General features: G+C 48.8%; 1 protein-coding gene across 1 annotated transcript in view; it reads right to left on the bottom strand.

Annotated features, from left to right (window-relative positions):
* Positions 1 to 20,319, bottom strand: part of LOC311326938 (protocadherin-15-like) — a gene marked incomplete at both ends in the record, with an annotated part of 148,762 nt that overhangs the window by 75,366 nt on the left and 53,077 nt on the right. The window contains 5 exons of the mRNA XM_084459917.1: positions 5,921 to 6,091; positions 6,240 to 6,350; positions 10,223 to 10,342; positions 14,678 to 14,833; positions 14,939 to 15,099. Of these exons, the coding sequence (XP_084316043.1) occupies positions 5,921 to 6,091; positions 6,240 to 6,350; positions 10,223 to 10,342; positions 14,678 to 14,833; positions 14,939 to 15,099 (719 nt within the window). The remainder of the gene's footprint in view (positions 1 to 5,920; positions 6,092 to 6,239; positions 6,351 to 10,222; positions 10,343 to 14,677; positions 14,834 to 14,938; positions 15,100 to 20,319) is intronic.

The raw sequence follows: 20,319 nt of genomic DNA on the forward strand, positions 1-20,319 counted from the left end.
GGGGTGTAACGGCCTAACCACTCCCTCTAGCCGTGGCGATATCCGTGACATCCCACGGCTTCTCGTTCCATAATGCTTTAGTGAAACCCAGTGATGACAAATCTCTGTCAGGCAGGGGTATGGCAGCAGAGAGAAACAGAGAAACGCATGCGCACACACACACGCACACACACGCACACACACACACTATGTCTCTCTCTCTCTCTCTCTCTCTCTCTCTCTGTTCACTGTAATTACCGACAGCTGACCTCTTGTTCTACCAGCAGCATGAACAGATAACAGAATGAAAACACCACACATTTGTCACCACAGATAACCTTACACTGCCACCCTGCTAACGCCTCAGAACAAACAATGTTTACTCTTCTTTTTCTTATTGTATCTGTCATTTTACGTAAACGTAGCAGAAGGGGTTGGGAACCATGTTCAGGGGAGGATCTATGTCAGTGTGACAAATGACACCATATTTTGTAGAACTTTAGATTCCAACAAGAGAGGTCAGACAGCTACATGGGAGGGGGGAGTTAAATGGTAGTGCAAAGTAAACTGCTACTGTGTGTGTGTGTGTGTGTGTGTGTGTGTGTGTGTGTGTGTGTGTGTGTGTGTGTGTGTGTGTGTGTGTGTGTGTGTGAACCAGCCTGATTAAGGTTGACCTTTCCTGCTATCGCCGCTAGCCGTGTGATATCCGTGACATCCCACGGCTTCCAGTTCCATAATGCTTTTATACAACGGATGCCACATTTATCAGTCAATATTCCAGACAGAGAGCCAGGCTTAGTGCAGCCACCCCACTAACCGTCCCCAGCCACCCCACTAACCGTCCCCAGCCACCCCACTAACCGGTCCCCAGCCACCCCACTAACCGTCCCCAGCCACCCCACTAACCGTCCCCAGCCACCCCACTAACCGTCCCCAGCCACCCCACTAACCGTCCCCAGCCACCCCACTAACCGTCCCCAGCCACCCCACTAACCGGTCCCCAGCCACCCCACTAACCGTCCCCAGCCACCCCACTAACCGGTCCCCAGCCACCCCACTAACCGTCCCCAGCCACCCCACTAACCGTCCCCAGCCACCCCACTAACCGGTCCCCAGCCACCCCACTAACCGGTCCCCAGCCACCCCACTAACCGTCCCCAGCCACCCCACTAACCGGTCCCCAGGTCCCCTGCCCCCCCACCGCCCCCAGGTCCCCTGCCCCCCCACCGCCCCCAGGTCCCTCGCCCCCAAGGTCCCTAACCCTAACCCACCCGCACTAACCGGCCCCCAGGTCCCTCGCCCCCCCACCGCCCCCAGGTCCCCTGCCCCCCCACCGCCCCCAGGTCCCCTGCCCCCCCACCGCCCCCAGGTCCCTCGCCCCCCCACCGCCCCCAGGTCCCCTGCCCCCCCACCGCCCCCAGGTCCCCTGCCCCCCCACCGCCCCCAGGTCCCCTGCCCCCCCACCGCCCCCAGGTCCCTCGCCCCCAAGTTCCCTCACACCCCCCCACCCCCCCCCCCCTCAGATCCCTGCCCCCTCACAAGTCAGGTCTTTCTGGTTTTCTTGCACACTCAGGAACACACAGGTACACACACACACATGTGCTGTATGCTGTATTTTTTATTGTGATATGGATCCCCCTGGATCCGAAATAAAGAATTGAATTGAATTGAACACACATACACACACACACACACACACACGCGCACACACACACACACACACACACACACACACACACACACACGAACACACACGCACTCTTCCAATCCAACCCTCTCTTTCCCAAGCGCAGGGTCCTTATCTCCTGTCAGCCGTGGATGTGGAGAGTGTGAATGCATACGCTGGAGAGTGCTCTAACCAGCATGTTCTAGAGTTCTAGAGCCGGAGGGAGATCTAACCAGCATGTTCTAGAGTTCTAGAGCCCGGAGGGTGCTCTAACCAGCATGTTCTAGAGTTCTAGAGCCGGAGGGAGATTTAACCAGCATGTTCTAGAGTGGGCCCGGAGGGAGATTTAACCAGCATGTTCTAGAGTGGGCCCGGAGGGAGATTTAACCAGCATGTTCTAGAGTGAGCCCGGAGGGAGATCTAACCAGCATGTTCTAGAGTTCTAGAGCCCGGAGGGTGCTCTAACCAGCATGTTCTAGAGTTCTAGAGCCCGGAGGGAGATTTAACCAGCATGTTCTAGAGTTCTAGAGCCGGAGGGAGATTTAACCAGCATGTTCTAGAGTTCTAGAGCCGGAGGGAGATTTAACCAGCATGTTCTAGAGTGGGCCCGGAGGGAGATCTAACCAGCATGTTCTAGAGTGGGCCCGGAGGGAGATTTAAGCAATAAACCACGAGAGGCCGTGTGTTATAGTATAGTTATAGTTATAGCGTGGTTTTATAGCAGCAAGGGGGTGTTGTTAGGCACGACGCGAAGCGGAGTGCTTAAAACCCCCCTAGCTGTTATAAAATCCCTATAACACACGGCCTCGAGTGGTTTATTTCTTTTATACAACGGTTACTACAGTTATTAGTGGAAAATAAACAATGTAAAATATTAACATTTATTCAAAACTAAGCATCATTCCCTCAATTCCGCCGAGCAAAATAGTTCCCCTAACAAAAGCGTTGCCAAGCAACAGATGCATTGGATGGAATGTTCAGTTTTGAAAAAACACAATGATACCCACAATGCATTGGATCAAATGGGAGGCGCATTAATACTGAAAATGCAATGATATGCGGTCCCAGGTGTGTGTTACTTAAGCAATAAGGTACTCGAGGCAGTACTTTGTTGTGAATAATGTACAGTTCAAGGGCCGGCAAACCCTTGAACTGTACATTATTCACAACAAAGTACTGCCTCGAGTACCTTATTGCTTTTATAATACGGGTTGCCAGCAAAAGTATAAACAAAGACAATGACAAAGCCTCGGATACACTAGAAGACTTCCTAACAGATTATGAAATGACTGGGAGTATACACTAGACCACTGGCTTCTGCTGATTTTTGTATGACAACTGAAAAACTGGGTATTGCACATTTAACGACTGGACTGTGTGGTGACGAGTTTACACTACACGATTGCATCCAGAATCTGCTCCAAAATATCAAACATGTTTGATAAGCTCCGACTCGCTCCGACTCAGATCGGGAGAAGTCTGTTCTCATCATACACTTGCCGATTTAAATCTGTACCCCTCATACACTTACACATTTATGTGCCAAATTGCCACTCCGACTACCCCCAACTAGTGAAGACGGCTGCTGACTAGGACAGATTCAGCAGGATTGTGAATCGTGTATAGAATCGGGCATAATATCTTGTAGTGTATCCTCAGCTTAAGTGATTTTATCTACAGAACCTGCCGGGGCAGTCCGAAAACGTCTTGACACATTTTCAAACAGGCTTTATTTTGATAAACAGATCACATATTCAGAATATACATGGTAACTTTGTGTAGGAAAGAAATGATTAAGAAGTTGAGAAACTAACACACAGTCCGAGAAAAGTCTGTTATATTTGGAATGCTGACAGTGTAACAGGCGCATGCATTTCTAACTGAGATGAGGCTCTAGCGAGATTCTACACTGTATGCTATATACAGCACACCCCGTGACTCGCTCTCAACCAATCAGAATGCTTGATTTAATCTACCCGTATTATAAGAGTATTTTAACACGGCTTTCAGCCAATCAGAATCAAGAACCAGAACTAACCGTTGTATAAAAGAGATAGCACACTAATGTGTGTGTGTGTGTGTGTGTGAGAGAGAGAGAGAGAGAGAGAGAGAGAGAGAGAGAGAGATATAGGGTGCGTTAAGTAGCTGAGTGCTCAGTGAGCGATCAGTGATCAGAATTCAGTTAACGGGTTGCTCAGGTATGCTCGCTAATCACACATGATTGACAACAGGTGAAAAGTTCTCGTCTCCTAGCAACTCATCGCTCGGTTAGAGCAGACCGTGAAGTGGTTTTAAAAAATGCTCAGCGCTCAAAATGAGCATTATAAGAGTGAGCGCTCAGCTACTTAACGCACCCATAGACTGTGTGTGTGTGTGTGTGTGTGTGTGTGTGTGTGTGTGTGTGTGTGTGTGTGTGTGTGTGAGTGAGAGTGTGAGAGAGAGAGCGCGAGTGGCAGAGCGAGAGACAGAGAGGTAATCCCGTTGCTGTGAGTGATGGCAGTGCTGGCAGCCCAGGGGTGTGTTTACCCAGAACCCTGATAAGAGTTCTGGCATTGCAACATACATAATCATCATCCCTTCCCTGGTAACATCGTCCCCTCACCCTCACGTAAAAGCCGTCCTTGACTGTGAGCTCCTCTGGCACCTGGTCCTGCCACCCAAAACAGAGGAATAAAGTTGATTTAGCTGCTCCGTTCCCTCGCTGTGCTGCAGAGACCGCTAGCTACTACGTGTGTAGATTGAGGCACTACACGGTGCTTGAGAGATGCAGCAGAGCGCACCGTTGGTCACAGCCAACACTAAACCGCTCATACGCAAAAACAACTAGCTTGTTTACAAAGCGTGACGCAGATGGTAAGTAGAACTGTCAGTAGAGACTGTTGACAGATTGCGGTGGCATTTTGTAATTGCAAAGTTCAATACTGCTTTAGTGGCTGTTGTAATTGAATAATATTGTAATAATCCACTCATTCTGTTAAACAGATGCATTCAATTAAACCGTTTTTTTCTTCAGCCAAAACTAACGAGGAGTATTAACATTGGTGGCGGGAAAAAAAGGTTATTTTCTCATATCCTGTCCAGTTTCAGGGCCTGGGTGCTCGGCTGTGAAAAGCCATTAGAGCTGTGGATTAGTGACCCCCCCCCCCCAGCATGAATAACTGCCCCCCCCCCCCCCTACAGTCACCAGTGTAAAATGAATCACCTGGGAATGATTGCTTGTGTAATTCTGTCATTGGTAGTGCTCGCTCGCCTCGCACCACCATTTCCACTTCTACCACATGCACCCTGATCTTCAGAAAGACGGTGTGCCAAGACTAAACTAGATCTGTTTATATTGTAGCACTGTGTGGAAATCAATTTAATTATATGGAGAGTGCAGGCAATGTTTCTTTGGGGGTTAATTCAACCTGACAAAGACTTCTCTCTGTTAGTAGAGGAATACTAACAGATTAGGTAACAGTATACTTTATTCCAGTGGCGTGTGTCCAGACTTTTTTCACTGCGAAGGCGTGACGGTACGCACCCATGCGGGTGGGGGACTGGGGGTATTTTGAGCATCAAACACTCACATTCTGGTGAGTTAATGCTCAATTAGTTTGTCTGCCGCTGTCTTAGCTGGCTCGATAGTACTGTATGCCTGTCCATAAAAGCTCGCTAGCTAGACAACATTACTGTAGAAGCCAAAGCACCTTAGACATATGTGTTAATTATACATTCAGGCAGAGTTGTTTACATTCATACTATATGCAGTATCTGAGTTCCTAAGACTGTTTCCCCCCTGGAACTGAGAGCTTCAAAACATGCAGATCTCAACCTCAGTGCCATTTCTCATTTTTAAAACTGCCCGGGGGACTAAAACATCACACACACACACACACACACACACACACACACACACACACACACACACACACACACACACACACACACACACACACACACACGTTACTTGGAGCTCGTTCCAAGCTCTAGGGGCAAAATGAGTGAAAGTATTGTTTCCTAGTTTGGTTGTGGCTGTAGGAGTTAGTTAGCAATCCTGGGACCTTGTTTGGTTCTGACTAGAACGCCAGGTAATGAGGGATGAGTGATGAGGTACTGTAGCTTATGTAGAATGGCTTCATAAACACACAGGAGCAGATGCAGTCTCCTGAGCTCAGCATGCTCAACCCAGTACCTGATAATGGGTTCTAATGATCCGGAGATAGAGCGGAACGGTCCAGCTGGTTCAGGTTGGGACTGTGGATGCTGTGTGCACATATGTACTGAAGTACTTGCCGGGTCGGTGAGCTCCAGGATGTTGGCCCGGTAGGTGAGGGGACTGCAGTCGCGGGTGTTGTCTACCAGGGCGCAGGGCAGGAACATGGGTCCCAAGTCATCACCATCCAGGACGTCTACCGTCAATGTGGTGGTCGCTGTGCGTCGCTCGTTAGGGTACGGGGCCCGGTCCTACAGACATAGGAAGTGGTTCAAAGTTCAGAAGAGACGTCTATGTGTAGGCTATTAACATTACAGTACTTTAGGTACAGTATACTGTGTTTGTATGTAAAAGAGGGATGTAATGTGTCCAGTGTGTGACGAATCTCCTCAGACATACGTTAGCCTGGACGATGACCAGGTAGCGCGTGATCTCCTCGTAGTTTAGTCTCTCCTTCAGGACCACCGAGCCAGACAGGGTCAGAGGGATGTCAAATGTCTTGTTGGCCGTCTGTCACACACACACACACACACACACACACACACACACACACACACACACACACACACACACACGGTAAGGTTAGGTTAGGAGATGCACACTGCTTGGCCTCCTCCCCTCTCCATTGGTACCTAGTTATAGTTGAAAGTGGGGGTGCAAGTTTAGTCAGCTTAGCAATGCACATTTTTTAGTTTAGTTCACAGGAATTTCCCTTCGGGGATCGATAAAATCTATCTACTGTACTGTATCTATGAATACACTGAACTTGTTTGACTTCACAATCGTTATCCTACTCTGTAAAGAAGAGGAGGGAGAGGAGAGAACATGATCCAGGGGTCTTCATTACCTCCGCAGCCTCTCTGTGGAAACAGTGGTGCCTGTTGCCAAATGTAACCGTCCCAAAGTACTAAATGACTTTAGGCCCATTGCCTTAACCTCACTGGTCATGAAAACCTTTGAAAGGTTGATCAAAGGAGAGCTGCTGTCTAAAACTGAGCACTTACTGGACCCCCTTCAGTTTGCCTCTAGGGCCCAGAGGGGCAGGGTTAGGGGTTAGGGTTAGGGTTAGGGGTTAGGGTTAGGGGCAGGGTTAGGGGCAGGGTTAGGGTTAGGGGTTAGGGTTAGGGTTAGGGTTATCCACGATCACCCTACTTAAGTACCTGTACAAGCACCTTGAGGGGAGCAAGACCCATGCTAGCTTGCTGTTTGTTGACTTCTCATCAGCATTCAACACTATCCAGCCAAACTTGCTGGTAGAGAAGCTAGTTGACAATTTTCACTTAGACTCAAGCATGGTAGGCTGGGTCCTTGACTTCCTCACAAATAAAACCCAGAGGGTGAGAGTAAATGGTTCTCTGTCTAGTGAACTGACCACATCCACTGGTTCTCCCCAAGGGTGCGTCCTATCCCCGCTTCTGTATATTTTATACACTGATGACTGTCGTAGCGACCACACTAACAGACACATCATGAAATTTGCAGATGATTCAGTGATAGTCAACCTACTCAATGATGAGGAAGTCAGCCATGGTCCTGTGATCGATGATTTTGTTGGGTGGTGTGACGATGTCTTTCTTCAACTTAACATCACCAAAATCAAAGACGTGTATTGTTTTCAGGCATGCCCCCCCAGCCCCCAGAGCACAGTCTTCAAGGGCCAACCAGTGGAGGTGGTGTCTAACTACAAATACCTCGGCACCATGATAGACAAGTACCTAAAATTTGATGCCAACACAGAAATGCTCTGCAAGAAAGGCCAGCAGCGCCTTTTTTGTCTTAGAAAACTGGCGTTCCATGTCGACAAGACTCTTATGTCACTGTTCTACAGAGCCTACATTGAGTCTGTCCTGTCTTTCTCTATCATGTGTTGGTATGGTAATCTTGGAATCAAACACAAGAATGCACTTGACAAAATTGTTAAAATGGCTTGCAAGATTACAGGCGTTCCGTTCTCCAGCTTGAGCCACATCTTTAACAAACAGGTGGTTAAGAAAGCCAGGAGCATACAGTCTGATGGAGCCCATCCCCTTAGAGCTGAATATCAGCTTCTACCCTCAAATTGCCCAGCAATGGGACAAATAAACATTTTGAACTTTGAACTTTGAGCCCCAGCGAGTGGCTGAGTGAGAGATTATGTTTTTGGTCTCGTATATTGGTTGGGTAGTTGGTTTGATGTTTAGCACGATTACGCAAAAAGGACCACAACGATTTTTATGAAACTCGGTGGAGGGGTGTAGCATGGCCCAACTTAGAACCCATTACATTTTGAAGCAAATCCAAATCACTGGGTGGATCCACACATAAAAAAAAAACGTGCCCATTCACTTTCTCTTTTGGATTTAGGCTCAGGTCTTTGTCAGTGCCTCTTCCATTGCACCATTGCATTGCCTTTGGTGGCGTAGTGAGAAAGCATCACTTGACTACTGGAGTCTCCAGTTCCAATCCTGACTGGAACTTTTTTTTTTTTTTAGTCCATAGTGTAGTAATGAATAAGGCTCAATCCCAATACTCCCCCTTGGCCCTAGCCCTTAGTTTTGGAGTGCCCTCGACTGGGTAGTGGCTCTTCAGAATGGAGCCACAAGGGGTATGGGTTGAAATCTTTACATAAGAAATGGGACACCACTTGTTGTCTTCAGTCAAAATTGTATAAGTTGCCTGATTTTCTGTGGAGTCCCTGGGGTGTTACAGTATGATTACGTTTTCCGACTGGTATATTATAAAAGGAGGGAATACAAATATGTTTTTCATAGACTTATTAAACAGACGGATTACACTTTTTTTAACTAGCAAAAACATTTCAAAATAGCATTGATCAAAAAGTAGGGATTCAAAAGCACACGTTTGCTCCCCCAAGTTGAATAGTGCTTTGCTTGCTCCATTGCGCAGGATGCCCCTCTCCTGTAACATGTACAGACTGAAAAGCAGGGGTCCTGGAATTGATCCTTGTGGGACCCCACATGTCATCTCAGTGTTTTTTCAGCTGTGGTCACCAAGGGCAACGAAAAACTCTCGGCCAGTTAAATAGGTCCTGAACCAGTTAAGGTCAGGCCTGGAGAGGCCGACCCAGTTCTCCAGTCTTCTCATAAGGATATCATGGTCCATCGTGTCAAACGCTGCACTCAGGTCAAGGAGGACAAGGACAGAAAGATTTTTCAAGTCAGCATTGATTCTGAGGTCGTTAACATTTTAGAGCCTGTAAGGTATAATCTACAACTTGATGGTCCAGGGTGAACATTTTTCAAAACTTTACTTTCAGTGTTGTCATGTGGACAGGAAAACCAGTTGTTGGCTTGTCTTTATGTTGCTGGTACCTCCTGTTTACATAAAATGTCGTAATGAGAACTGGACTCAACCACACAACTGCATGCTCCTGGTTACCAAAATGCTGTTCTTCTTGTGTTTTCTCCTGGCGAATTAAGGACTAAAAATGAAAGTTGGAGTGGAGCAGAAGTCCAAAAGTGAATGTGATAGCGAGCAGCCTATTTGACGTGCGTGTTACAGGCTCGTTACCATGGCGCCATCGAACAGAATGAGCCAGTGACAGCCTAGGCAGTGTGCTAGCAAAAAAAAACTGGTTTAAAAAATACCTATGTACGTGTGGACAAGGCCTAAAACTAGGATTCTAGAGCCTGCATGGATGGTGTATTCTAGAACCTGGATGGTGTATTCTGGCTACCAGTTCAAAGTCCTGGTGTTTACCCACAGAGCTCTTCACGGACGGACCCCGGCCTACATCTCAGAACTTTTACACCCTCACTCTCTGAGTCGGTCGCTGAGGTCATCCGACCAGGGTCTCCTGGCGGTGCCCCGGACCAGACTAAAAACCCAGTGTGACAGAGCATTCGAGGCGGTGGCGCCAAGACTCTGGAACGCTCTTCCCCAGGCCCTGAGAGAGCCATCCACTGAACTCATGTTCAAAAAACTTCTTAGACACACATGTTCAGACAGGCCTTCGGCCATCTATAACTCCTTGCTGCTCGCAATGTTCTGTTTTTTCCTGTTCTTTGTCGTTTTAATTTTGTCTCGTGTTGTATTGCCTTTGATTTTAATTTATTACTGTAAAGCACTCTGTGCATCCGTGCTGTGAAGAGCGCTAAATAAAGCTTACTTACTTACTTACTATTCTAGAACCTGGATGGTGTATTCTAGGGCCTGGATGGTGTATTCTAGAACCTGGATGATATATTCTAGAGCCGGTGTATTCTAGAACCTGGATAGTTTATTCTAGAGCCTGGGTGATCTATTCTAGAGCCTGGATGGTGTATTCTAGAACCTGGATGGAGTATTCTAGAGCCTGGATGGTGTATTCTAGAACCTGGATGGAGTATTCTAGAGCCTGGATGAAGTATTCTAGAAACCGGACAGTGTATTGGAGAACCTACCGGGTCTCTGGGGTTGTACCGGATGGTGTACTCTATCTGTCCGTTAGGTCCGTCATCGATGTCTGTAGCTCCGTTGTTTCCCTTGAAGCCAGAGAAGATGGTGGTGCCCACCGGGGTCAGCTGCAAACACAAGATATGACATCATGACTATCAACCTTTTATCTGACAAGTACATCAGACGTGGCAGTGCTATCCATCCCTGCACCCCTCCCTCTCTCCCTCGCTCTCTCCCTCCCTCTCTCCCTCGCTCCCTCTCTCCCTCCCTCCCTCCCTCGCTCCCTCCCTCCCTCTCTCCCTCCCTCCCTCTCTCCCTCGTTCCCTCCCTCCCTCCCTCTCTCCCTCCCTCCCTCTCTCCCTCGCTCCCTCCCTCCCTCTCTCCCTCCCTCCCTCCCTCGTTCCCTCCCTCCCTCCCTCTCTCCCTCCCTCCCTCTCTCCCTCGCTCCCTCCCTCCCTCTCTCCCTCCCTCCCTCCCTCTCTCCCTCTCTCCCTCCCTCTCTCCCTGCACCCCTCCCTCTCTCCCTGCACCCCTCCCTCTCTCCCTCTCTCCCTCTCTCCCTCCCTCTCTCCCTATCCATCCCTGCACCCCTCCCTCTCTCCCTCTCTCCCTCCCTCCATCCCTGCACCCCTCCCTCTCTCCCTCTCTCCCTCTCTCCCTCCCTCCATCCCTCCCTCTCTCCCTCTCTCCCTCTCTCCCTCTCTCCCTCTCTCCCTCGCTGGCGCATGTGTAGAGCAGAAAAACAGGAGCATTCATTATTGAAGACTTAACGATGCTTGAGTCCATATTCCATGATGAATCAGGCTGTCTGGGCTCATTGTGATGCTAGTCTGTCTTCACACTCAGATATGCGCCGCGCGCACACACACACGCACACACACACGGACATGCGCGCGCGCACACACACACACACACACACACACACACACACACACACACACACACACACACACACACACAGACAATATTGCTTCCCTCATCGCCCCATGCCTCAGTGCTTAGTGATAAACACGCCTGTAGCAGCGCAAGCATCTGTGTGATGTGTAATCTCTGCTGAACAGGGAGCTGGTACTGTAGGTCTCTAATCCCTGGACTAGATTAGATTAATTACACACACATGGCTGGAATACCTGGGGATGTTCTGCTCAGCAGATTAGGTCACTATAAGACTGTCTGTTACTGTAAAGACACCCACCACTGTTTCTACAGTTCACCAGCCACTAATGCACCTGATCCGGTCACCATGTTCCATCCCCTGCCTTGTCCAGCCCAACACACTGGCTCACTCAGGAGTTACTTACTGTGATCTTAGCTGTGAACCGGGATTTCAGACCAGCCTTCTCCATCCCTCCATCTCTACTTCCATTCACCAATCAGCCCACCCTCCATCTCTCTATCCATCACCAGCCCTCAACCTCTGTTCATACTTCCATTTACCCATCCCTCCATCCCTCCCCTGAGCAGCTCACACAGTCTTATTCTACTGGCCGGCAGCTGTATTTTGAATGACCAGAGCTCTTGTCTTTGGGTCTGCTCAACATCAAAAAATTCTCAAGTTCAGAAGAAAACAGACATTTAAATCAATATACTTTGCTGTGTGTGTGTGTGTGTGTGTGTGTGTGTGTGTGTGTGTGTGTGTGTAATGTGTGTGTGTATGGTTGTGTGTGTGTGTGTGTGTGTGTGTGTGTGTGTGTACACTGCTACTCTGTGTGACAGTGTTCTAATGAGCTAAATCCACCACAACAGCCCCTTGGGGAGTCGGTATCAATTAGGAAAAAGCCAAAGAAGCCCGACTCCACTCTGCCTCCACCCAGCCTCCCCCAGCCCTGTGTGCGTGTGTGTGCGTGCGTGCGCATGCGTGTGCATGTGTGTGTGTGTGTGTGTGCATGTGTGTATGGGTGTGCGCGTGTGAATGTGTGTGTGTCTGCGTCCCTTTTAAATGAAGCACATCCCATTCCTAAGCCTTTTACTCTTCTCCTTCTCCGTGCGGGTTAGGTGTTGTGTTCTCCTCTCCTCCCCAGACTCGGGGCTGAGGGGATATCCTTTTACCAACCTGAGCCTGGGTGAGGGGTCACCCGGACTATATATCCAGGCACACCTCCAGGAGCCATGTCACCGCTTTGTCATCCAAAACCGTCAGGCCACGCATTCCGTTGGGTGTCCGGTATGTCGGACAATCCTGGATGACGTGGTCTGTGGTTTGTTCCTCAGCGCCACACTCGCACGCCACACAGGATACCAGGATACCAAGCCCCATCTGTGCATCGATGAGCGGAAGCATCCGACGCTGGTCCGGAGGCGATTAAGCCTCACCCACGCCGGTCTGGGTAAGTCCATCCCGGGAGGGGAAGGACCGGTGGCCGGGATGAAATCACGGAGTCTGGAGGTGTTTGCCTCCCACTCCTCACGCCAGGTGTGGTCTGCCATCCTATCCTGCCTCTCTGATGTTAAGATCTCTGCATTGCTGCAGGAGATCCCGTGCGGCACAAAAGGGTTTTTGGACTTGAGACGCCGGGGAGACTCCGCTGTTGCAGTGAGCCTGTCGAGGAGCAGGTGGTTAGGCTCCACGGCCCGGCAGGCGAGACGTGCTGTGGTTCCTGTGCGGCGGAGGCCAGCGGGCTGGACGCCTGCAAGTATGGGAAGGTTGTCCACAGGAGTGGGAAGCAGGCATCCTGTCACGATGCGCAAGGCTTCGTTGATAGGCTGGTCGATGAGGTGGGTGTGAGCGCTGCGACACCACACCGGTTATATTCACTGGTTGAGTAGACCAGGGCTAGGGCTGCTGTACTGTTTTTGCACCGGCACCCCAGCCGATCGGACCAGTCACCTCATCAATGCCACACAAGCTGTTCACTTCTTGCGCAGTGACTCGAGGTGTCGGAGGAACGTGAGCAACATGTCCAATGTCACGCCAAGATAGGTTGGTTCGGCGCTGATTGGCAGGAGTGTTCCGTCAGTGTGCACTCGGAGCTCACATTTGGCTTCCTTGTTGTTAAGGTGGAAGGCCGCCGACACCATCTTTGCCTCACTGAGCTTCAATCTCCAGTTCCGGAGGTACGCCGCTAGTGTCTGCATGTCCTGGCTCAGGGTCTCCTCCACGGCCTGCCAGTCTCCAGCTGAGTACACCAGCGCAAGGTCGTCTGCGTAGAGATACTTCCTGGAGACTGTGATCGGCAGGTCGTAGGTGTAGATGTTATAAAAGAGGGGGGCCAGGACAGATCCCTGGGGGACACCGTTCTTAAGGCGTCGCCTGCTTCGCTGTACACTACCGGTGGTGAGGGTGACGCTGCGGTTTTAGACAAGCTCCATGATCATGCTGACCATGTGCCTGTCTGATGCGGGCGTAGATGAGACGCTCGAGGATCTTGAAGGGGATACATAACAGAGAGATGGGGCGGTAACTCTTGGGGTTCCCTTCAGGCTTGTTCGGCTTAGGGATCGCGACAACTAGGGCTCTTCTCCAGATTTTGGGGATCTTGAGTTGGCGCAAGCAGGAAGAGAGGAACGCTCTTAACCAGGACTTCAAGGCAGGTGCAGCATGGAGTATCAGCTCTGGGCAGATAGAATCAGGCCCTGCAGCTTTCCCTGGCTTTACATGCTGGAGGGCAGCAGCGAGGTCTCTGCCCTCGTATGTCCCACTTTTCACAAATTGTGATGCGATTTTGTTTGCAGAGATGGGGCAGTGACGGGGGGGAGTGTCTAGATCTACTAGTGAGGTTGTTGAGGATGCTCTATGCCTTGCGGCTTTTACTGAACTACACTCTTATTACTATATTATAACTATACTATATTACTATATTATAATTATGCTCTATTACAATACTATAACTATACTCTATTCACTCAAGGATCTGTGATCCGTTATTGGGGGCAGATTGTCTCTGCTGCAATGCAGTACGGTGTAACTGTGAAGCCAAGCTTCAAAAACCTCTCTGGGATTGGTGTAAGCATTGTTTTAAAGTATGTAAAGTGTGCAGTGTGCCTGTCATGGGACGCTTCAGCCATGCACAAAATAGACTGTGGCTCGCTGCAACTCTTCCACAGTAATGGAAGATGAGGGGGTGGAGAAGGGGGGGTTAATATCCCTCTAAGTCTAGTTCCTCTGAGGCCCCCAGTCTTCTTCTCTGCTGAGGAGAGAGCTGCATCTGAATAAATGGAATGAACTCAACGTTGTGACTGTGTCTGGCGGTCCAGGCTCCCCGGACAGCCCACCATAGCTCACCTTGTTACAGCTTCCCTGGACGCTACGGCCCCTCAGTCAGGCGAAGCAGCAGATATATTTAATATTAAGCATAATGGGAAACCAGTGGCCTGGAGGAGGTGAACTGTGTGTGTGTGTGTGTGTGAGAGAGAGAGTGATAAAGAGAGGGAGAAATAGAGAGAGAGAGAAAGGGATAGTTCAATATGTATTAAAAAATACACACACACACACACACACACACACACACACAGTCCCTTACCTCGTTGACGGCCACATAGTAGCGCGGCTGCTGGAAGCGGGGAGCGTTGTCGTTCTTGTCTCGCACAACGATGCGGACCTCGTGGAGGATGATGGTTCCGACCAGCTCGTTGGTGCACTGGACCTGCACCACGATGGACTGGATGTATGATGGGGGCTGGGGGGGGGGGGGGGACGGACGTTTAAACACAGAACAGGTGTCTCTGCATATCGTAAACATCAGGCCCAACTGTTACTGAGTCCGGTCCACTCCGGTACTCACGTCTCGGTCCAGAACGCGCCCGGTGCTGTTGAGATACAGTCTCTGTCTCACGGGGTCCAGGATGACCCAGTGGTTGTAGTTGTCCCGGAGGGACAGGGAGATGGTTTTGTCTGGGTCCTCCGATCGGCCCTGGATCTGCATGCTCTCCACTAGCACAGTTCCTGAGGACAGCATCAACATAACTTTATTAGCAACACAGGAAAGAGATTGTGGGTCTGTCCCAATTCAAGGGTTGCATCCTACCTAGGTCGCAGCTTACGCGGTCTACGTAGGTCACGTCCTTCAGGCCAGATGTAAACGTTTTGTGAAATGGGACGGTCTAGCCTACGGAGGATTCCCAACTCGTCAATTTGTTGCCTAGGCAGCCCCAAGCGCCTGCCAAGCGCGCCCGTGCCGGTAGCGCGACCTCTCCTGAGGTAACTTAGTCCTGTTGTTATGGAAACACCACAGAAAATGCCTATCTAAATCGTCTATCTAAACTCGTAGATACAGGCGTAATTTGGATAAAGTTTCCACAAATTGGGATTCTATGGTGGTACTATCAGAAATTAGATTTGATTAAAACATAACAATATTAACATCAAAGTGGTTAAAAAACGTTTTAAAATCCGAGCAATGGAGGCTGGTACAGGAATTCATCCGAACCGAAACGCATTCTGGGAGGGAGGCCGCGAAGGATCCATCAGTTGTATCCTTCAAATTTGTCAAAAGTAGGCCGTGTTTGTGAGCTGCATTCCGAGGACTCTTCATAGCTGAATGAATTGGGACAGCACTTGTCGCCCCGCTGTGACGTACCAGCCTTCAAATCCGGCCTAGGTAGGATGCAACCCTTGAATTGGGACAGACCCTGTGACACTCTTCTTGACTAACAGGGTTCCTGAGGACAGCATCAACACAATTTTACTATCAGTGAGGAAGGACACACTGATAGTGTTCTCCTCAAGCAGGGTTCCTTAACAGAACATAATTCACAATGAAGGCTGGAGACGTCAACAGTGACTATGCCAGTGTTCCATCACTCAGGACAAGACAATCAACACAACTATATTATCAATGCAGGCTGGCGACACTGACCGGGTCCATAAACAGGGTTCCTGAGGAAAGGATCACTGCAACTTTATTAGCAATTTGGGCTTGGACAATGTTGTATTCAAGCGCCCACATGTGAAAGCTTGCTCAGCATTTTGTTCATTGTATTTCATGTATCATTGTGTTTAAGTGTGAGAAACAGAGCGCTAAGGGGATTAAGTCTACTGGATGTGTTTATTCTCTCACACTGTGGTATTACTCTCATGGACCTAATGTAGGGTGATCTGATTATAGGCAGCGTCACTGTTACCGTGTTAACCAGACCTGAACCTGGAAAATCTTCTCTGACCTGAAAAAAAGATTGGTAAGAAAAAAGAAAAAAGAATTCCGAGCTCTCGTCTGAGCATTTTGAGACCAAGCGAGACTAGTTTGGTCTAGCGAGGTTGCTAGTTTGGTCTAGCAACATGTGAATAATTAATGAGAACTGAGTCTGTCTGTGTTTAGAGATATAGACAGAGCCAAGCAGACAAACACAATGTTACATGTGACATCTGACCACTCTCTCTCCCCTAAAAACACACACACACACACACACATACACACACACACACACACACAAACACAAACACCAAAAAACTGACTAATTTAAGGAACATATTCTAAGAAAGCACATTTTCTTCCTCTCCAGTCTCACCAGCAGATTCACACACGGGTGACGTTAGTGTAAACACTGCCCCCCCCCCCCTAATTATTGTTGCTTTGGAGCAAGTTAATACAATGTCCACCGAACAGCAAATAATTGATGATTCTCTCAGAGATTCATGACAATATTGATGTATGTTATTTGCCAAATGCCACTACTTTATCTAAGAGAGTTCTACAGAAAGGCCTGAGCTATTTTACGGATAGGGTTAGGGTTAGGGTTAGGGTTAAGAGCTGATGCTGGGTGTTGGGGATCTATACGAAAGGCACAGATAGCTCACAAACTCCAGATTGAATTTCATCAGGACAAAATTGATGAGTCTAACTGCACATGTAAAGCAGGGTGAGTAAGTTAGTGGCATCCATTCTTAGAAAATAAGCCTGTGAGAATGATCTATTAACTACTGGCTACAGACTAATTAGCTTTGTTGGTGGGACATCAGAGGCGTGGTCTTAAGAAATCAGGCAACCTTATTGGTTATTATTCTCTGGTTGGAAAGGTCTATTGGCCCATGCTCCTCAACGCCAGACCCATGAGAGTTCTCACGCTGATACACATGCTACGCTAACAAGGTTACTGCATGCTGCAGATCTCTCTGGGTCTGGGACACACCTAACCCTAACCCTAACCCTAACCCTAACCCTACGCTAACAAGGTTACTGCATGCTGCAGATCTCTCTGGGTCTGGGACACTTCATGCTAAAAACTGGTTTCACTGGCTTCAATTAATTCATAAAACAATTCTGGTAAAGTCCGTTCCCTCTCTGTCATCTCTCCCCATCTCACAATGATCACCACTTAAGGTCTAGTGATTTAATCAGGCTCACCGTCCCAGAAGCCCACACTGGTTTTGGTCGCAACTCCTTCCGTTTTGCTGCAGCAAACGACTGGAACACTTTATAAAACACTCAAACACTCACATCCCTCACCACTTTCAAACAGAAACTTCAACACACGCCCACTGACTCACACACACATGTACACACAATCGCACACACACACACACAGTCCCCCCCCCTCCTTTCACACATAGTGCTAGTTGACTTTTTATGTATTAATATTCACTGTCTTTGCTGTACTCATGTATTGTCTGTATTGTTCTGTGTTGACCTTGTGCATTTCTATATGTTTGTATGTATTTATTCTTGTGTATTTCTGTATGTTTGCATGTATTTATTCTTGTGTATTTCTGTATTTGTATTTATTCTTGTGTATTTCTGTATGTTTGCATGTATTTATTCTTGTGTATTTCTGTATTTGTATTTATTCTTGAGTATTTCTGTATGTTTTTATGTATTTATTATTGAGTATTTCTGTATGTTTTTATGTATTTATTCTTGTGTATTTCTGTATGTTTATGTATTTATTCTTGAGTATTTCTTATATATTTATTCTTGTGTATTTCAGTATGTTTTTATGTATTTATTTTTGAGTATTTCTTTACGTGTGTATTTATTCTTGAGTATTTCTGTATGTTTTTATGTATTTATTCTTGTGTATTTCAGTATGCTTTTATATATTTATTCTTGAGTATTTCTGTATGTTTTTATGTATTTATTCTTGAGTATTTCTGTATGTTTGTATGTATTTATTCTTGCTGGGGCCTCTTGGCCAGGTCATCATTGTAAATTAGAATTGGTTCTCAATTGATTTTATCAAATTAAATAAAGGTCAAATAAAATAAAATAAAAACTTTAGTCAGTATAATGGGATGATCACCCACTGCTTTGTCTTGTACAGCTGAGTAGACAGACTGATCCATGGAGAGAAACAGAATGTGAGCTCACAAAATCAGGATGGTCTTATGAGGCCCTCTCCTCCCCCCCCCCCCTCCCTCCGCAGGGTCTATTGTGTTCTGGCCGGTCGCTGCCGCTCCTCACAATGGTGCTATCTGGCCGGCCAACGACAGAGGGACCAGCCGGATGACCAGGAGGCCGAGAAAAGGGCAGATAATCCAAGGGGACCGGTGACGTGTTTGGGTGATGTATGCTCCATCTGCCCAGCATCTCTCCTCCACCACCAGATAACCACACACACACACACACACACACACACACACACTCACACACACACACACACACACACACACACACACACACACACACACACACACACACACACACACACACACACATTCCCTATACAATCCACCCACAGTAATCTATTCCTGTACTGTGAGAGCTCTTGAGCGCTGTTCACTTCCTCAGAGCCTCTCTCTCTGCATGTCCTCCTCTAACCCTGAGAGGACCTGGGGGCGGAGCTACAGCCTCCTCCAACCCTAACCCTGAGAGGACCTGGGGGCGGAGCTACTGCCTCCTCCAACCCTAACCCTGAGAGGACCTGGGGGCGGAGCTACTGCCTCCTCTAACCCTAACCCTGAGAGGACCTGGGGGCGGAGCTACTGCCTCCTCCAACCCTAACCCTGAGAGGACCTGGGGGCGGAGCTACTGCCTCCTCCAACCCTAACCCTGAGAGGACCTGGGGGCGGAGCTACTGCCTCCTCCAACCCTAACCCTGAGAGGACCTGGGGGCGGAGCTACTGCCTCCTCCAACCCTAACCCTGAGAGGACCTGGGGGCGGAGCTACTGCCTCCTCTAACCCTAACCCTGAGAGGACCTGGGGGCGGAGCTACTGCCTCCTCTAACCCTAACCCTGAGAGGACCTGGGGGCGGAGCTACTGCCCCCTCTAACCCTAACCCTGAGAGGACCTGGGGGCGGAGCTACTGCCTCCTCTAACCCTAACCCTGAGAGGACCTGGGGGCGGAGCTACTGCCTCCTCTAACCCTAACCCTGAGAGGACCTGGGGGCGGAGCTACTGCCTCCTCTAACCCTAACCCTGAGAGGACCTGGGGGCGGAGCTACTGGAACTAAGGGGGATCTACTGGATCAGAGGGATAGATCTACTGGATCAGAGGGATAGATCTACTGGATCAGAGGGATAGATCTACTGGATCAGAGGGATAGATCTACTGGAGCAGAGGGATAGATCTACTGGATCAGAGGGATAGATCTACTGGATCAGAGGGATAGATCTACTGGATCAGAGGGATAGATCTACTGGATCAGAGGGATAGATCTACTGGATCAGAGGGATAGATCTACTGGATCAGAGGGATAGATTGGGCTGCTTCTCCTATCATCACTCTGTCTTTGAGCAAAGACAAACAGAGAATGAGAGCAGGGTGAGAGCAGAGAGAGAGAGATGAAGAAAGAGAGAGAGATGAAGAAGAGAGAGAGATGAAGGAAGAGAGACAGAGATAAAGAAAGAGAGAGGCAAATGAAAGAGACAGATAAAGACGAAGCATGGCTGATGTGTTTTGGGCAATTGCAAATGCTAATAAAGTGCCACATCTTTCCATTCTGCCTGGATGGAGGTAAGGAGGAGAGATGAGGGGAGAGGAGGAGAGAGGAGGAGAGAGGAGGGTGAGAGGAGGAGAGAGGAGGGGGGCAGGGAGGGGGTGAAAGGTGAAAGGTGAGCAGGAGCCAGAGTGGAGCAGCTCTAATGAAGATTCAATGAGGTGAGAGACCACTGGGAAGAGACCCTCACCTCTTCTATTTCTCCTCCAGCTCTCCCTGCTTCCCTCTCCTCCTTTTCCTCCTCTCCAACCCCCCCCCCCCCCCCCCTTCCCCCCTCTCCTCCTCCTCTTCA

Source organism: Borostomias antarcticus (assembly GCF_949987555.1).
Source record: "Borostomias antarcticus genome assembly, chromosome: 29".
In the NCBI taxonomy this organism is placed as follows: Eukaryota; Metazoa; Chordata; class Actinopteri; order Stomiiformes; family Stomiidae; genus Borostomias; species Borostomias antarcticus.